General features: G+C 34.8%; 1 protein-coding gene across 1 annotated transcript; it reads right to left on the bottom strand.

Moving 5' to 3' along the window:
* Nucleotides 1-921: 921 nt before the first annotated feature.
* Nucleotides 922-17989, bottom strand: LOC138336895 (haloacid dehalogenase-like hydrolase domain-containing 5). The gene is made up of 8 exons (XM_069286511.1): nucleotides 17842-17989; nucleotides 12534-12740; nucleotides 11552-11755; nucleotides 11023-11062; nucleotides 8631-8805; nucleotides 7725-7770; nucleotides 5622-5761; nucleotides 922-4850 (listed from the first exon to the last, which is right to left on the bottom strand). Exons 1-8 carry the CDS (start codon nucleotides 17920-17922, stop codon nucleotides 4466-4468), a joined length of 1278 nt encoding a protein of 425 aa, XP_069142612.1. The 5' UTR covers nucleotides 17923-17989; the 3' UTR covers nucleotides 922-4465.
* Nucleotides 17990-20712: the final 2723 nt, after the last annotated feature.

Genomic DNA, 20712 nt, shown 5'->3' with positions numbered 1-20712 from the left:
TGGACCATGAAAAGGAAATTTGGTGAAGTACTAGGGTAGTACTGTTTTCTACCTTAGGTATTTGGAGACAAATAGAAGCCCGGAAATCTTGTTCGCACAAAACAATTTTAAATCGCTAAACAGAAAGTCAATTCTTCCTAAAAATATTTTCAGACTGAAAAATCTGGTTCATATTTACCAAGGTCACCTATGCAAAGCTGCTTGTAGTTGGTAACCAACATCATGGCAGAGTTTTTATACCCCTCCCTTCATCCCACAATGAAGTTAAGGGGGGGGGAGGAGGGGGTATACAGGAATCGGGTTGACGGTCTGTCTGTCTGTCTGTAGACACAACTTTGTCTGGCACACCCCTCCTAAACTGCACGACAGATTTTGATAAAATTTGGTACACAGAACCCTGACATGAAGGGAAGTTGAGTAAACTATATAGGGTTCTGAAATGTCTCCAATTTATGGACTTATTACTAAATTTGGGCAGCGGGGTATTAGTCTCCACTCAGGTGAATGTGAAACCTCCCATACAGGTACGTTCTGTTCACAGGTTACAAAGTCCAATTTTAAGACCCACTCTATGTAGACAGCAAATTAAAATTTCTTCCTGGTCATCTATTTGCATTAGGAGGCACAATGAAGATCTGGCCCCATTCTCACTAAAATTAAGTTCCTGTGTGTATATGATCTTCTTTGTGTTTTGATTTCTCCTATTAGATGACACAAGACCTCATGACACTGTTGGGATCCCTTGGAGACCAAAACAACACAGCTTGCAAAATATCTGAGAACAATTAAATGAGCTTCAAGGCTAATTATGGCAGGTCCTTCACAGCTGTGATGGTTTCTATTATGGTAAATTTGAGTCATCACCAATATGGCTAAACAGAAACAGTTTTTATATTAATTAGACAAAATTAAAAAACAAAATTAAACTTAAAACAAATTTTAATATTCTTTAAAAGACAGTCTTGCTTGCTCATCCGAGGTGTCAAACTGTTAAAAGTGTACACATAGTAACCACTATGAACATTCTCATAAAGACAACAATGTATAGAAAATAAAGACAATACGAGAGCCCGATCAAATATGATCGAGTCGATCGTATGCAAGGATTGGGAAAATAGAAACTAGGCATCTGATCAAATATGATCCAGTTTTTATGGATAAAAAAATACAAACATAACACCCAATCAATATGATCAAGTCCACTATATACCAAGGGAGATAACTTATATACTGACTGTATATGGATTTATATTGGTATTGTCTAAATCAACATGATAGTTATCACTATAGTATATACACTTCATGAAGTGAATGTAACCTTAATACTTGGTGCTAAGTTCAACTTTCTATAAATCAAAATGGGGAAGCACAACAGAAATTACACCAATACAAAATATCTCAACATCTAACTGGTATCTTTTTAGGTTAATTTGTACTAAATTTAACATTATAAGATAAATGTACACTAACAAACACTGACTCAAAAAATAATAAAAAGAAGAGATATATGATAGTAGATACATGCAGTTTTCAATAGCCTTTGTAATCAATGATAATCTCCGCTTGATGTTTGTTACCACCCTCATCTAAAAAAAAACACCCCAAAACATTTCATTCATACCACTATTAACCCAATAAATGACAATGAGGCAATGAGAGGGATCAGAAGTCTTAAGAAAAATTGTGATAAGAAAATGTATTTTGGCAAAATGTATATATTTCACAAGAGAAATTCTGCTTTATTAAATTTTCTGGATATATAAGCACAAATAAAAAATACTGATGGTAACGTTTATATCTCATTCTCCAATGATTAATGATTGTTTGTTTAATACTGTATGTGTACATTAAAGAAAAAAGGTTACAGGTTATAGAATGTATATGATGGACCGGTGCTCTAATCTCATGGAAATAATACATCAATATCTTAATATTTTTTCAAAAATATTATGCACCATATTTTCCCATGACCAATCTTTAAATCTCTTCCATTTTTGCAGAATGATTTCTATTCAGTCCAGTAGACTGTGAGGAAGGCACCAAATTGCCCTAGAACTGTTTGTAATCCTCGTTAACAAATAAAGAATTAGTGGATCACAAACCTTAACATGATACCACAAATTAACAATACACCGATACGTCCGTTATTAAAATCCTTTTCATGAAGCATTATGAGTACCACTTTATGCCCACAACAATGTTCACATAGTTTGACCACTAGGCACAGTGAAAATAAGACTGAATTACAGATATGGCTCCACAAATTGAGAATAGCAATCTTAACATACATTTTCCATCTCTTCCTTCAAGCAAAATGTGTTACAATCCCTAAGAATGTTTCCGACTAAATGTCCTTTATGACTAGAAGTAACATACAGATGGTGGTCATAATGAGAGTGAATCTGATACTGTCCTTGTCACACTAATCATCTCAGGAAACATAAGAGTTCAGGTTTGATTACTTCTGTTTCCTTTAAAGCACAAGTCTGATATGGTGAAAACAATAACACACTGAATATTTCAACACTAAACATGTTCTGATGACATAAGGAATTTGTCGAATGAGATAACAAAAAGCAGCTGATGGAAAGGTGAAGAACTGGTGCTGTTTACAGCAGTTTCAAGATCCAAAAACAACATGGGTGAACTACAATTCACCATCGACTAGTCCCACATTCCAGTGATTATGACATCATCATTTGATGTGAATTTTGTGACATCATAATCACAGGAAAGTGGGGCAGTTATTTGTACCTTACCCACATCGTTTTGGGATCTTAAAACCTCCGTATTGGTATATTGCTGACTTAATGCCCTTTTGGGTATAAATTGTTACCGGTGTATCACATATTGGAAGCCTAATATGACATTTTCTCTCAGAAAACACTATCAATGACATTTTCTCACAGAAAACACTATCATTTTTGCAACACAAACTAGTGATGTAATAATCAAATATTTCCCTCATGAGCAGATAACGCTGTAATATGCACAGATGGATTATATCAATATGTTAAGTTATACCAGACCTAACACATTTTTTAAAATCTGTTTAGATAAAACATATACATACCTGTAATCATTATCTACTTAATCGTTAAGTATTCAAAAATTCAAAACAGAAAAGATTAAAAAGTCAAACTAAACTTGAACAGCTGTTGTTATAAAATCTCTAATCACTTTTTGAAGCTTTTATTAGCTTCAAAGTTACATATATTAATTTACATGTACGTTCATTGCGCCCTATAACTTTTACATGTAAACTGCATTTTTGTCTGCCATATGAAGAACTGTAAATGCTAACTCAAATACACCTTTACTGAAAATGTAAACATTTTCATAGGAATATTAATTCAAATCTTTTCACACTGATAGCATATATCGAGCACTAAATTAAAAGTTTGACCCTTATAATGGTAAATCACATTGGATGTTAAAGTAAATCATAGATCTCATATAATTATCATGCTAAACCCTTATTGCACCATATTCAGTCAATATGTTTCACAACAAATTTACTTTTGTGAATTATGAAATCATTGGGATTCTAAAGTTTATCTCCACCAATTAGCGTATACATAATTGATAGGGATTTCCATTCAAATTTTAAATCCACTGATGCTAATCTTTGCGAACTTGTTTTGAAAAGGAAATCGTGAAATTTGGTAGCAGTGAAAGGAAGATGGTTTACAGTACCATACTGGTAATAAGTACAATGTAATTTAGTACAATTAGTGCCACTTACGAAAATATTTCATATACAGTAAGTTAGAGACTGACAGATTTATACAATATTGGATTATACCAATCAATATTGTTTTTGGTGGTAGTTTCTAATTCAAAAGTAATTGTGACGAAATATTTTCTGTTGAAAAACCAACTAGACATGATTAGTCTCCAAACCAAATCCTAAAAATATAAAAGCAAAAAAAACTATACTAAATAACTCTTGCAAGCATAATAACATCCAACAGCTTTTCAGGTACGTATTAAATGTAAATACAACAACTTTACTGATATCATAAATTCAAGTATCAAAGAAATCAGTAAAAAAATGCAGCTGGAATTGCCCGGCAAACAAAAACTATGCTGGACAGACATACAGAAAGACAGCATCACAATGTTATACTAATTTCCCATCATTATGATAGGGGAGATAATTTGAGTATCAGTATTTTTTTTTGTGTGAGCATGACCAATAACGTACACAGGCAAAATTCCCTAATCTGAAATTGACCAGAAATTCATATGATAATTGACCTGAAATTTAACTAAAAAAATCTTCATCTGAAATTGTACCCTCATGTAACAGAAATAAATAAATTAAAAAAAAAAACCAGTCAATATTTCTTCAACATTTCTCCTGAGATATTTCTTTGGGAGAGATAACAATACAAACAATGAAAGCAACATCGATAAAACTAGAGTGGAGAGGACAAGAAGAACCTAGGACTTGGGGCCGTGATCAAGACAAACCTTCCTTCTGAAGGACAAACTTGACAGCTTCATGCACATTCGCGGTCACAACTTTGGGTTGTTTGAGTGCAGGGTCGAGTACAAAGTCTCGATGATTGTGATTGGACATTTGGCTAGCATCGTAAGAGACATAATCCCTGGAGGAGCAATAGACTCCAGTACACACAAGAATCGAGTGACAATTACGGGCGAAGTGTCGCCCGGCTTCATTATCCTCTGTATAGTGAACTAGTTCTTCCAAGTCGTCATCCGTGTCCAGGTCCTGCGCGTGAGCACCTCCACCTGCTGCGACCTTTAACCTTTGTTCTTCACGTCGTTTTGTGATATAACCGTTGTACAAGTTAGCACCATAGATGTCTGTCTCCGGATTATCACTGCAGAAACAATATAATCTTTTTATTAGAGATGTAATATGTGATATCAGAAATCATAACTTTCCTAAAGCAAAGGAAAAGTATTGTCAGCATAGAATTATCTATTCCTGTAACAAAAGAAATATATATGGATTCTGCATCCATATATCACTCAGGTCACAAACAGCATAAAAGTACAACCAAAGGGGCCTGTTAACTCAAACTCACTCATCCCAATAACGTTGTTTGAATTTGATTGTTCCTTGTCCCAACTAGAATTTTCATTCTATATATAGCGTTGTTCCCATCAATTTTTGAGTTTTTAAAACAAAGTTTGACTGTATACCTATTCGTCATGGTAAACTTACCCTATACAACACAGAGTATCAAGTTAAGAAATTCCTAAGCCTGGTAAACTTACCCTATACAAAAAAGAATATCTAGTTGTCGGATTCCTAGGCCTGGTAAACTTACCCTATACAGTACAGAGTATCTTGTTGTCAGATTCCTAAGCCTGGTAAACTTACTCTATACAATACAGAGTATCTAGTTGTCGGATTCCTAGGCCTGGTAAACTTACCCTATACAATACAGAGTATCTAGTTGTGGGATTCCTAAGCCTGGTAAACTTACCCTATACAGTACAGAGTATCTAGTTGTGGGATTCCTAAGCCTGGTAAACTTACCCTATACAATACAGAGTATCTAATTGTGGGATTCCTAAGCCTGGTAAACTTACGCTATACAATATAGAGTATCTAGTTGTCGGATTCCTAAGCCTGGTAAACTTACCCTATACAATACAGAGTATCTAGCTGTCGGATTCCTAGGCTCTTAGCCTGGTGCCACAATATAGAGTCGGCATGATGATATGTTATTCCACTTGGCTTTCCTATCAATCCAGTGTATTTTAATTCTCTTCCAGTAATTTTCTAAAAGACAGAACATCAAACACTATTCTCATATAAGCTGTTTTGGAATAAAAAAGTATTGCGAATATGTGAATTCTTCATGGAGCTCATAAAATTTGATCTTGTTCATAATTAATCATACACTAAAATTTGATTGTGCCAATGTATGAATGTTAACATTATATATTTACAGTCAGTGGTGAATTGATAGTATAAACCCCGTTGATTTCAACCAAAGGCTACTCAACTTTATTTCTCGATAGATTGAGTATGTCACGCGCAATTTGGAGCCGCGCGGATGAATTTATGATGGTCCAAATCCGATACTTGTTTTCAGTACCGAACGTACGTTCGATGAACATGTACATGTATCAAAATAGGTTTGAACACATATGATATGTACGTGTGTAAATACAAATGTAGAAAAGTTACATTGTTTATGTTACTACCGTACCTCTTTGAGCAATGCTTCCGTGCGTATGATAAATAAACAATGTTGAACAATGTACAGTTTTGCACATTCCGATGACGTTGCAATGTTTACATGTTGTGTGTCGGTGAGTGTGTATTGTTCGCTATAACATGTAGATCTACATCCTATTGGTATTTTTAAAATCTTTGGTTGTACGCAAATGGATAAGATATGTCAGGACAACATCAGTCTTTCAGTTGCATAAGTTTAAGCAAAACGACCTAGCATAATAATGCATTTTTGTTCACCTTGGGGGACAGACAAGTCCTGTACGTTATCTACTGTGAATCGGCAACAGTAGGCCTTAGATACACAATGTACGTTTGGGTGTTTCGAAATATCAATGAAACGGAATCCTTCAATTGTAGCTTTACAATACTTGTAATAGATATCTCTAATATTTACTGAAGTGTTTGAAACAACAATATAAATATAAGCTAACATTGTGAGAGTGGTAAACGTTTACAGTAGTGGGCCTACCTGTGTTTGTACATGTTCCTCGAAACGACGTCCGATACATTTGAAAATCTCCAAAATCCGGAAATAAAGACATGGAACAATGTAAACATCCGTGTATTCAAGTTATTTCAAACGTGAAATGATTAAGTAGAACTCAAGTGATCACAAAATTGAAGAAACTCTCTGTTTGTCACACCTCCTTGACACAGGCGGTTTGAATCGGACGCCGCGTCACAACTACGTTAAATATCCTGCCACGTTATGAATTGTGTACCGTAAGCGTTTGTAATCATACAAAGTAAAAGATTAAAACCAAACGGCTTTGCACCATGGTGTTTTTAACAAAAGATAATAAAACTATTTATAGTTCCATACCGGGAAACCCCAGATATATGCATCATCAGACGGAACTCATTTTATTTGTATGTTCATTGATAAATTGGCGTGAATTTCCGCCACTTCGAGTGGCAGTTCCAAATGCCTGTCGGAACTAAACGATATAATTCAATTTTAGTCTTATAAATGCAATAAACACTATTAAGGGTAAATTTTGAGCTATGAAAACAATAGTTAAGACTGTAAAATATAAGGATTAAAGTCTCTTTCTGGTGGTTCTATCCAAGGATAAAGTTGAGTAGGGTATCAATATTTGTTTCATGGACCGCTTCACGGTCCATTGCAAATATCGATACCCTACTCAACTTTATCCTTCGATAGAACCACCAGAAAGAGACTTTAATCCTTAAATAAAGCTAGCATACAATAGACTTTCAACTATATAGAGAACACATGGTTATTATCATACAATACAAGGTTTATTTTGGTGAGAGACTTAGGAAAGCTGAGATGGTGAGGTCAAGTTAGAAAAAGTTCCGTCATATGTGCAACAAATTCACATGATCCTATTGAAGGATAAAGCATTTTGTATTGACGGATAAAGCACAAGTTTATCCGGCATTAGCTATCCGTCGATATGTAGGGCAGTTGCAGGATAAATCAAGATATCAGCGCAAAATATATAAATGGCAAATACCAATATCAAATTCCACTTACCATATACAGATGTTCTAAACAGGTCAGGAAACAACCATGCCCAAACCTTGTAAATAAACAAAACAATTCTTTTATAAACACCTCAGGAGATGATAATGTAATTTATATTTTGAAACATATCCTTCAGGTTGGAATGGCCAGATATGTAAGGCTGCTCAACATAACCAACAGATCAAAACAGCGCTTTGGAAATCCAAGAACGATGTGGGCAAAGTACAATTTACAATTGATAAGTCCCATCTTCCTGTGATTGCATCCTCGATACTCCAGGGCTTCCGATCACTTACGGTCTCTACACCCCTGGACTATCTCGTAGTGAAATTGAAGGCAGCTCAGCGGAAAAGATTTGACCAATCACAGGCTAGCAAAGATTTCCTTTGAAGACTACAGAGAGAGCGACGCCTAACATCAAAGGCATAGTCAACCACAGTGTACCGTTATACGGCTCTTTTGATGTACATCAAATGACTGAATTACCTGTTTTATTCTGTTGCCTCCAGTTTTACTATGAGATAGTCCAGGGGTGTAGAGATCGTAAGTGATCGGAAGCCCTGGAGTATCGAGGATGCTGTGATTGTGACGTCATCCATTGACATCATTTTTGTGACGGTCACGTCATAAACATTGAAAAATCAGGGACTAATTGATGGTAAATGGTACTTTAACCATGTTTTGGGATCTCCAAACCCCCTTTTATTTATAACATTTCTATAAATATTATTTATTTCTATCTATCTTTTTTTTTAATAAAATGAATTAATTTCTTTATTTTCAAATATTTTTGGGGAGGGGTGTTATTGGTCTTAGTTTAACAAAAATTACACCATTTTCCCAAACAAATTGATGCCTATCACTTGTAGCAGACAACTACCTCGGTATCTGACCTGACAGACAATGGTTGCTTACCTGGGCATGCAAGCCTCCGCCATCCAGAGAAGGTCCATATTACAGGCTAGTACAGGTAGGTGGGGGTAGGGGATCTCTCTGGGAGCATACATAGGCTTGCCATTGGTTAGTAGAATGTCAATGATGATCTGTAGATTTGTCTCCCATCTTACAGGCTCACCAAACAAAATCACAGCTGTAGAATAGAGAATAGATCATGTTTTTATCTTATACAGCAATTCGTAAGAATAACAAATAATTCAATATTTTGTTGGTTGGTTTCTTCAGGTTTTTTTAATAGGAGATGGAGGGGGTGGGGGGTGGGGGTGGGGTTATGGTTCTATACTTCATACAAGAGATCCCTGAGGGATCTTGGCGCCCACCAAAGAATGATCTATGTCTGACAATAGAAAGACGGATCTTTTCTCTGCTTTTCAACTTTTTACTACATATTACTACATATGAAATTTGAGAAAGATCCTTTCAGTACTTTCTGAGATATATAACACTGACAAACTTCAACAATCAAAATCAAAGATGTTGTTGACCGATCAGTCCCAATATGCAATATGCAGGTCCTAGGAGTACCTACATATAAAATTTGAGACAGATCACTTCAGTACTTTCTGAGAAATAGCGATAACAAACTTCAATTATCAAAATTCAAAATGGTGGCCTGTCGGCCATCTTGTTGACCGTTCGGACCCAAAATGTAATAAGGGACCTAAGGGAACCTGCACATGAAATTTGAGACATATCCCTTCAGTACTTTCTGAGAAATAGCGGTAACAAACTTCAACTATCAAAATCCAAGATGGCGGCCTGGCGGCCATCTTGTTGACCGATCGGTCCCAAAATGAAATATGCACAACAAGGGCCCTAGGGGAACCTACATGTGAAATTTGGGAGAGATCCCTTCAGTACTTTCTGAGAAATAGCTGTAACAAACTTTAACTATCAAAATCCAAGATGGCAGCTTAAAGGCCATCTTGTCACCGATCAGTTCAAAAATGAAATATGCACAACTAGGGCCCTAGGGGAACCTACATGTGAAATTTGAGAGAGATCCCTTCAGTACTTTCTGAGAAATAGCGGTAACAAACTTTAACTATCAAAATCCAAGATGGCGGCCTGGCGGCCATCTTGTTAACCGATCGGTCCTAAAATGCAATATGCACAACTAGGGCCCTAGGGGAACCTACATGTGAAATTTGAGAGAGATCCCTTCAGTACTTTCTGAGAAATAGCGGTAACAAACTTTAACTATCAAAATCCAAGATGGCGGCCTGGCGGCCATTTTGTTAACCGATCGGTCCTAAAATGCAATATGCACAACTAGGGCCCTAGGGGAACCTACATGTGAAATTTGAGAGAGATCCCTTCAGTACTTTCTGAGAAATAGCGGTAACAAACTTTAACTATCAAAATCCAAGATGGCGGCCTGGCGGCCATCTTGTTGACTGATCGGTCCTAAAATGCAATATGCACAACAAGGGCCCTAAGGGAACCTACATGTGAAATTTGAGAGAGATCCCTTCAGTACTTTCTGAGAAATAGCGGTAACAAACTTTAACTATCAAAATCCAAGATGGCGGCCTGGCGGCCATCTTGTTAACAGATAGGTCTTAAAATGCAATATGCACAACTAGGGCCCTAGGGGAACCTACATATGAAATTTGAGAAAGATCCCTTCAGCCCTTTCCGAGAAATAGCGGTAACAAGAAATGTTAACGGACGGAAGGACGGACGGACGGACGAGAGGAGGGACGACGGACCACGGACAAAAAGCGATTTGAATAGCCCACCATCTGATAATGGTGGGCTAATAATAATCTATAAGTGACTAAATCCAGACATGTTACCTCTGTACTTTCCCTTTTAAATTTCTGGCAGCTTGGCCACTCTTGCGGTTTAGTACAGTAGATGTTTTGTTAACTGGCTTTAAGGATTAACAGGTTCCTGTCCTCTCTGTATTAAACACACTGCCAAGTGGTCTTATATAACTAGTTCTACACATACAGCTATAATAATCAGGATTTAATACACAATATGACATCAGGATATAAATGACCGGTCCTAATCCAAATCAATTAGTAGAAGAGTTTCACATGGAATAACTATCAATAGGACTCTACATGTGTACAACTCATTCCACTAAATTCACTTACGAACTATATATGATGGATGTGATTTGCAGCTGTGAATATCCAATAATGTGGAATGTTACAAGTCTCAATTTCCTCCTCCCCCCTCCCCCAACCCCATCCCATAAATACATTGTGCTGCCAGTACTTGCTTGTAACAGTTTGTATTAAAATAAATACATTATTCCTTGGGATAGCTAGTTATGTAATAAGCTTAAGGTGGATTATAGACTGTAAACATTAAAATGTTTACACTTAATAATGCTTACCTTCCACTGGAGGAAACAGTCTCATGTCTTCTTCCCTAGGCTATGGAGCAGAAACAAAAATCATTGAATACACTTCTGATAAAAATTCATGTATACCCTAGATCTTGAATTTTTTTTTTAGATCTATAAACATTTACATGTATATATATACATTTGTATAAACATCATTAAACATCTCCTGATGATCAGCGAAGCTGGTAAAGCTCTAGAGATTACAGACCATCACTGGGATATTTTATATTTATTTATTCTATACATTTGTATATATTTTTAAGAATACACAGAGTTGAAATTTTCTGTTTAAATATTAAATTGCTTTGTTTAAAATGCTTTGAACGAAAATTTTAATTATGTTTCTTTTTGCTACCAAAACTTGTTTAATGTACTATTATTAATTTTATTATATGCCCTATCCATGGTTCTAAAAACTTCTGTGACATATATTGTTTTTGCCAAACCATTATATATAGATAGAATTTTGGATGTTTACAACAACAACATACACTGAAAAGAAAACCTATCAACTTACTGTTGATCGTCTACGCTTGTGATCTACCATATCTAAGTTAGGGAAAACTTCACGAAGCTGTTCTATCGTTGTAATTTTGGAGAATCCTAGATTCTGTGCAATTTCTACCACAGGGCCCTGTCCTGATACCAGCACGTGTTTATCGTGGAACTCTGGAAACATCTTCAGAGGACTATGGGACATCACCACCTGTTCACTGCTTACCTGTGTAAAACAATAATCAAAGGTGTAAAATGCACCACAATATCAAGGTACTGTAAATCAACCTTTTTTAGCAGTGACTTAATTTCGTGTTTTCACACCTAAAGACTTTTTTTCAAAATAATTCAATTTCGAGATTGTGCCCTTTTTAAGAGCTACATAGACTGTATTTAAGACATTTTTGCAACAACATATTTTACAATTTCTTATTGCCAGCGAAATATGCGAAATTCTTATCGCACCTGTGGTTTTACATTTTGCAGTAAAATATTCCCAATATATCATTATTAATATACTGATGGAATTTCTTACAATATTTAATCTTTCCATAAAGTGAGGAACGCTTTAGCATATCATGTCTGCAGCTATGGTATGTCATTCAGTAAAAGTATGAATAATCAGGTCATTTCCTTGCATATTCATCATGTTCTGTCTCCCATGAACCAAAAATAATCATCTAACAATACTTGCATTCGTAATCAGATAACTTGATACTTATCATACTTAATCATACAAATTTCAGAATGAATATACATAACATTTTGTATGTAAAGAAGATCATTGAATAATTAAATAATTAACCCCCCCCCCCCCCCAAAAAAAAAAAAAAAAAAAAAAAAAAAAAAAAAAAAAAAAACTTTTTTGTCAGGTTTTCAAAGTTCTAAACAAATACAACTACTAGTATAGGAAAGGTAGATATAATATAACAGTTCCTAGAATTGAACAGGTAAAATAAGCTTGATTTAAAAAGGTTAAAACTAAGGTATCTGGTATTCGTTACCTTGACATCCAGCCATTCAGACAACTGTTCCGCTTTGTTTTGACGTAGGGTATTCCCAGCATTTGTAACAAACACAGCAGGGACCCTGAAGTTGCCATATCTATCTGTTAGTAACTGGAATGCCTCTTTAACGTACGGTAACAGTTTCTTCCCACGGACAATGACACCATCAATATCAAACATAAAACCAAATTTTAAGGAGTCAGTCTGCAAAAGAAAAAGAGATCATGTCATAAACTTGAGATTAAACATATGCTGTCAAAAATATAGTGTACAATAAGAGGCCATTTATCAGTGACGTGCTGACAATCTAAACTTCTATTTTATTAAGTGTAAAATAATTTTAAAGAGCAAAGATCAAGCTTGAAAATGAAGATCTGTGAGAAGTCAGAATCAAATTTATCTACTTGTTACATGGAGTTTGTGTTTGATCTGCACAAGGAAGCTTGAACATTCATCTAAGCTGATATGGTGATCATCTTTTATCTAGTCTTATGTCAATCCCTCTTTTATCAATAGCTATTTGGTTGTTTTTCTCTGGTGCGGCCCACACACTTTTTGCCTAATCAAATAAACTGCTGTGTGAGTCTGACCAATATTGGCTGAGTTTCAACAAGTTGTATACAAGTATTGTTCCATTCAGATCTACATGTACAGTGGTATTACTGTTCATCAATCAGCATTTTCAGAATTTGTATAAGATTTGGAATTGAACCAAATTAATTCCTCATCATGCAGAGAAAAGACTTTTCTATAATTATTGCTTCAATATATAGTGATTTAATGCATTCTAAGCATTTAGAGTATGGGCAATACTTTGTATTATTACATGTAAATTATGCTGAGGTGGACATGGAGAGTCAAAAAACATATATATAACGTTCTAATTAAAGAGCTGTAATAAATGACACTGCAAAAGTGCTAAAGGATTTGTCAAGTTTTCTTTTTTTATGATACATATGTAGATAGACATGGCTTTATTGCTGTCTTCTTTGTCCTTTATGAAGGTGGTTTATAATCAAATGAATTCACCAACACAGATTATATAACTACAGCAAAAGGATTTTTCCACTGAACTTCAGTTATATACATATGCTTTATAGAGTTTCTTTGAGTTCAGCGAACTGATGAAAGGATTTAGAAATGTTATCATCTTTTAAAACCTTTTTATGGGATCCTTGGTCCCATAAGGCTGTATGGCATTAACATATTTATTGTATACCAGTATACTTATATTAAACTGGTCACATTCAACCAAATCTGAGGTCTTAATAAAAAAGGTCTGGCATTTCAGTGGGATATAAATTTTAAAGCTGGAGAAAAAATAAATGTAAAGGTGCATGTATATATGTAAGTCCAACAAGAGCTCAATGGATTAGCTGTCAATATGTGCATGCTAAAAATAAAGCTTGACCAAATTGACTAGCATGTATTTTTACACGCAACACATCTTATTGTACAGAGTTCACACAGCGATTTAAGCATATCTTAACAATTATAATGACTGAGCATGAAAATTAAGGTCAATCATTTATGCAAATAAACCAACATGGAAGCCAATGAACAAATATTAGGTCCTAGACCTTTTCATTTGTCAAAGACTTTTTCCTTCTTTCAGACAGTTCTGTTTACCTTGAATGAAGTTCAAGGTCATTTTCATTCTATCAGGGGAAAAAACAAATATGTAGATGTGAATGCTGCTAATTCTTGACTTAATAATCTCAGGTGACAGCTAGTGTATAAAAGTAGTGTGCAATATTAGCACTAGCTGTTGCATAGGCATGGATTTGTTGCAAGTGCCTAAAATGTGTTCAGAAGTCTCTCCCAATGAGGGTCTAACAGGTGAGAAAACTAAGCACATTTTCGGCAATACAACAATTCTAATCGTGCCTTATGGCCTCTCTTCAATTAAGCATTGATGTCACTATTTTTTAATTTTATCGGGGTATGAAAAAATTTGTTTGCAAACTGTGTGAATCCGCGTAGTGGATTCTCACAAAAGTTTGCAAACAAATTTTGTTTCATAACCCGATAAAATTTTAAAAAAGTGACATCAATACTTAAAATTAACTTTATACTCTATTTGATAAAATGATGTATGTTTAAATGTAACATTATAGTGGTTTTTCAAGGGATTCTTTTTTCCGAATCAATACGTAACGTCAATGTCTCTATTGTGACGTCAAGATAACGTCGGGTTTCGCGCCATTCTCGAATTTTTTTTTTCATAGTGGTATGCAAAAAAAATATCGGCCAATCAGAAAGCCGGATTTGGTATGAAAACAAAGAAAAATTAATTATGTATATATTAATACAGATTTCTTAATTTTGTATTCCCTTATTATAATATTCTTGTTTTTTTTTTAAATTTTTTAAAATAGAGAGTCAGCTTATAAATCGTTTGTTTCAAAGGTATTTTGCAGGGAATAGTCAAATCATGATCATTGACGCTCTGTAATACTAACAGGGATTTGAAGTCTCAGGGAACACAGCACTCGACCTTACAGTACATTTCCCTAGGTCTTCTACCTGCTCTCCCTGCTACCTCGAGCTCCAGTCAAAGATTACTTTTTGAAAATATACTGATTATGACAAAAACATAAATTGTCCAGATATTTTGATATTCACAGGGTTCCCACGAAGTTTTTCAATAGATGGTTGAAAATTAATGATTAAAAGGTGGTTGTGGGCCGAAGGCCCCCATGGTGGCCAATATTTATTTCTGACAAAAATAATCAGTTGTAGACAAGGAAATAGACGACTGTTTTTGCCAGCAACCGGCTTTTACTTAATGAGAACCCTGATTCATGAAACATGTTGGTATATAGCTGCAATACATATCTTTTTTCATCTATAGGTATACATATTCATTTCCCATATATAGCATGTTTATCTATAAGTATACATATTCATTTCCCATATATAGTTATGCTATACTTGTTACAGTCGATAAAATATGTAAAGGAACTAGAAAGTGACCATAAATCTTGGTGGATCTGGTACAGTAATTTTGAACAAGCAGCACATTATCATTTTATACAACAGAAGGAAAATAAAATTATTGTCTCCAGACATAAAGCATACTATTTATGGTATTTTGCCAAAATTGCTAAAATTGCACTAATTGTCAGTGTGGCAGCTGATGTTTCAGAACCGTCATAAACATAAAAGAATCGCACAAATACAGGTGTATATATGTCTCTATACCATTTATATAGCTCAAATAATGGCAATTATAAAATGTCTAGAGAAACCATTTAACAAATAGTAGCATAATTATTAATTTGCAATAAATATAAGATTTACAGTCACTGCCTCACTATAGTAATATGGCTTTAACATGCAAAACAAAATAGATGTTACAATGGGACAACTATTACATCTACGCCTATTACAGAGTTAAAACTCTCTTGAGGGCAGCTGGTATCCATTGCGTTGTCTATATTGTCTGAAAGGCATGATGTTACCTACACAATCACATGACATCGCAATCAATACCTTCCCACAGAATTGTCATCTATAATCTTTCATGGTCACTATACAGTTATTTTAAGAGAATGAATTCATGATATGCTTTGACAATATTTTTCATGTACATGTATTATAAAAGATCAAAATGGTTATATGTATGCAACTTCTTTTGAAACCTTCACCAGAGAAGTTGAAAATGTCTGCAATGACTTTAAGAGTAATGACTGAATTATATATCATTAAAATCATTTGAATGTACTGGAAATGAGTGGTACTTTAAAGGGGTATGTAACAATTATTTTTTCCCCAAAAAAATATTGTTACATAAAGTCATATTCCATCACCTCTATGCCTCGTAACTAGTGATTCGATCCATCGCATGATACATGTACAGTATATGTATATATACTGTAGTTGTGTAAGTATCTGATTACATTATCCAATTTCTCTAAACTTGTGATTAATATATTTAACTTAGTTGTTTTTGTAACATTTATTTGCCAAGCTTTTGTATAGCATATCTTAAACTTATTTTGTGACGTTGTAGATGCTTTGTTGCTAGAAAACTCAAGACTCTAGTGACAGACAGTCTACTAGTGTTCAACTTAATTGTTTTGTTTATATTGTTTTGCTGGGTGGTTTGTTGTGACATCAATATGGATAAGAATTTAGATGAGCAAGATATTGTTTCTGATTGGGAGGAAGAAAGTGGGGTTGTAACGGGAAGCAGAACTCCTGCTACCATTATTAAAACAGTCGGGGGCTACAGTCGGATCGCCCCTCCGGGTCTCTTGTGGAAAACCCTCCCTATTACAATACATTTAGAATTGGAATGATAGTGAATGTGTCTTTAATTAATCACAGTCTGGATCACAAGGTTTTAGGCACAAACGAAATCTCTGCCGGTCAAAAAATTGAGGTACTTGAGCAGAAACTAGAAGGTTACAAAGCTCACAAAATCAATGAGTCTAATGGGTCAAGAACTGGCCTATAGACGTTAGACATTATTACCATATCTACACTGTACTCATATATGATTACATTTCTGCTAAATTTTTAGTCAAAGTTACAAGCTTTCAAATAATCGTAGGGTGAGTTTAGAAAAAATCCCTCACATTTCATCAATACGTCGCTTAGTGAAGCACAGTTACAGGGCGAGAGTATGTGTGCTGACAGCCTGCCTCGAACCTGCGACCCCAGACTTTCTGGTTTGCCACTCTCCCGATCGCGATTGAGCTTAAAGGAACTAAGACAAGAGGCTCAAGGGCATAAACAGTCACCTGACTACCTTGGCAACAGTCGTACAAGAAATCAATTAGATACGGTATGATGTATTATGGTGCTCGGTGGTCGATCATCTTTGATTTGGGATCAATCCGAAATGTTTTTCAAGAGCATCATGTCACAACAATTGCAGACAAGTTCCAGCCAAATCACACCTGAAGCCTAGAACTTAATAAGAAATTCAAAATGTGTTTTCAAGATGGCGGCTGTGGAGGCCATCTTGAATTTCAGATCGATCAAAAAATAACATCACTAGGTCGGATCATTTCACTGTTTCAGGGAAGTTTCAGCCAAATCCCACCGGTAGAACTTGAGAAGAAGTTTAATATATGAAAAATATACAGACGACGGACGACGACGAACAAAGCAAAATAACTATAGGTCATCATGACTCTTCGGGTCAGATGAACTAAAAAGAAAATCACATTTTTTGGCATTCAAAGCAGATTCACAAATCAGCTGTTGAAGTGTTATTTGAGAACGATCGATGTGTCACTTAAGACTTTAACACGACACAGTCTTGATACATAATCAAAATGTAATCGATACCTACTTGTGTTGAAAATGTTTTCCTATTAATACTTCGACGTATACATTTGAATACATTCCGGCGGTAAGTCGTTGAAAAAGCCATTCTCTTCCTCTGTCAAAATAACATGAAACCATTCACGGCAACACGACCTTCACCTTTCCTTGAAGGTGTGAGCATTCTTGACCAATCAAATTGGATATTGGTATGACGTATGCAAACAATCCGACATTTTCCGGTAGATTCCGTGAATCAGCGGAATGGACCCCATCCAAGTACTACTAAGTTTAATCTCAATCATTCCATAAAATATATACAAAAAATAACAACAATACTGATTGTCAGTCATATGTATTCCACACATTACACGAAACTGGCCTATACTATGTACTTATTTGAATATAAGTTATTGATAAAAAATGTATACATTTATATTTTGGGAAAAAATAAAACAAATGAAGTAAAAATGAGTAGGAGTTACCTCCCTTGAATCAAATAGCTGGGTGTTGGAACATCCGCATTTTCACTTTTCGGCCGTTTTAAATCCGTCATGCAGTGTTAGACAAAGTGTGTTAAATTTAAGAATTACACATTAAACTGATAAAACTAATTGTTTATATATACCCATAGTTCAATTTGAGTGTCCAACGATGAAAATTTGACAGAGTAAAAGTAAGTTACCTCCCTTGAAGGCATTATAAATCGTCATTTTTGTTAGTTTTTTAAAATAAAATAGGAAATGAGTGCATTATTGTACCATTTTTTAGCTATTTCATTAAAATGTAACTAGTTTTTTAGTATATTTGAGTGTATTTGAGTATATATGAGTGTATTTGAATATATTTGAGTGTATTTGAGTAAAAAGTCAACTCCGAATACATGGTTAGTATCTTATAATACAAGCTTTATCTTGGTGCGAGACTTAGGAAAGCCGAGATCTCGACTCTCCATGTCGAGCACCAAAATAAAACTTGTATTGAAAGATACTTACCGTGTATTCTGTTTATCCTGCAACTAATATGACATTCAAGACGAGCAAATTGCCAGTTATATACTTGGTTTCGCTCGAAGCGGGACGCGTCTTTGATGCGGAGGTAACGATTCATTCACTCAACCGAATGAGAGTGTACTCATTTTTGACTGCCGTGGGAAATTAGATAAGCGCATTCGCAAACAGTAGGCCTATCCGTAATTCTATCCAGTGTGTAATATCACTGAAACTGAAAATACTCAAAAATAAAAAAAATAAAACATTTAAGAATTACTTTAAATACATACCTTTGCCATGAGCCAAGAAAAAAAAAGACACCGTCATACGAGATTTTCGATATCGTAAAAATGACGTGAATGTGACATCACGCTACAGCGGGACTGAATGACGTTTCATTCACCGGAACGTTCAAGTTCTGGGTTAAGTTAGAAAAAGTTCCATCAGATATAGAACAAATTAACGTGATCGTATTGTGACGGATAAAGCATTTCGTATTGACGGATAAAGCACAAGTTTATCCGACAGTAGTTATTGGTCTGTATGTGGGACTGTTGCAGGATAAATACTAACATTTACATTTCCATTTTCTGTTTGCTATATAACCTTACAAACTGCGAAATCGTTTAAACATGCGTAAACGCAGTGGTTGCTGCGGAAGAATACACACACCGGAACACCGACTTCCGCATGTAGTGTGAATGCGCATCCGATTAGGCCTTTTTTATGACAAATCTTTAATATACTCATTATATAAATGTAATGTAAATCTTTAACTATATATCAGCAAATACAATATTTAACAAATATTGTAATTATATGTTAAAAAAGATAAAGTTAATGTAGAACTATATTTTGTATACTTTCTGAATTTGACATCATTTCCCGCCAAATTGAAGCCAGCTGTTCAGGGATTCCATCAATTGACCGGCTGTTCCAACAATCGTATTACATTGAAAAAACAGAGTTTTGTTTTATATGAACACTTCATTTTTAATGAAATGGTCGGTCGAAATGTAAATATAAGGAATGATTGTTATTGTTTGTTGTTTACTGGTGTATAAACTGCATTTTTTTGTACAGATTTTTCAACATGACGCGCAGTTTGCACACCAGTAAACATTCAGTAAACACTCATTCCTTAAATATTGCGAGAGAACAAAGATTTTGCCGCGGTTGCAATTTAGATGTGGAAGATGAATATCACTTTATTTTAATCTATATTGATTATCATCAGAGATTTAGATACTATCTTGATACTATATAAATCTAGGTTGTCATGCATTCAGGAAGAAATATTTAAAACGTTTTTATTGGCGTAACCTATCTATGTAATATGATCTACCTAAATTAGCAAAATTTATATTCGAGGCCATGAAAATACCATCCTAAACAGCTCTCATCTGATGTGCAAATACAAATTTAAATTTTTAATGTACAAATGTATTATATAGTGAACTAAGTTTACCGCTAATTACTATACACCAAGCTGATTAAAGGCCCACTACCTTTTGGAATCAAAAATTAAAAGTTTCTTTAAAACAATAATAATATACGAAAAAAGTATATTAATAGCCTAAGAAGATGTTATAACACTAACCAAATGCAGGATTCCCTGCGTAAACTATGTTAACAGTGAAGATTCATGTCGCTGTTTTGCCTTCTGGTGCAGTGATAATCAACCGACGCGCGGTAATTAGGACGACAGCGGGAAACATACAACGACCCGCGTTATGAAAATTAGCATGATATTTGTTTAAATTAAATTGTTAAGAAGGTGTTGATAAGTGTAGTATTAACGGTAAGTTAATAACTTTTGTGACTCTATAACATAATCAATTTCGTTTTACATTCCCATTTTACAAATTAAAAGCCGTTTCGGAAAGGTAGTGGCCCTTTAAAATACA

Source organism: Argopecten irradians, chromosome 12 (genome assembly GCF_041381155.1).
Source record: "Argopecten irradians isolate NY chromosome 12, Ai_NY, whole genome shotgun sequence".
Lineage (NCBI taxonomy): Eukaryota > Metazoa > Mollusca > Bivalvia > Pectinida > Pectinidae > Argopecten > Argopecten irradians.
This window is presented reverse-complemented; position numbering and strand designations above follow the sequence as displayed.

Bases quoted from the DNA above. Each gene is read 5' to 3' on its own strand.
- LOC138336895 (XM_069286511.1), bottom strand. From the start codon at position 17,922: ATGGCTTTTTCAACGACTTACCGCCGGAATGTATTCAAATGTATACGT. The intron at 8,806-11,022 runs GTAAGCATTATT...TCTATTCTACAG, and splicing joins ACTGTTTCCTCCAGTGGAAG to CTGTGATTTTGTTTGGTGAG. The intron at 7,771-8,630 runs GTAAGCAACCAT...TTTATTTACAAG, and splicing joins GCGGAGGCTTGCATGCCCAG to GTTTGGGCATGGTTGTTTCC.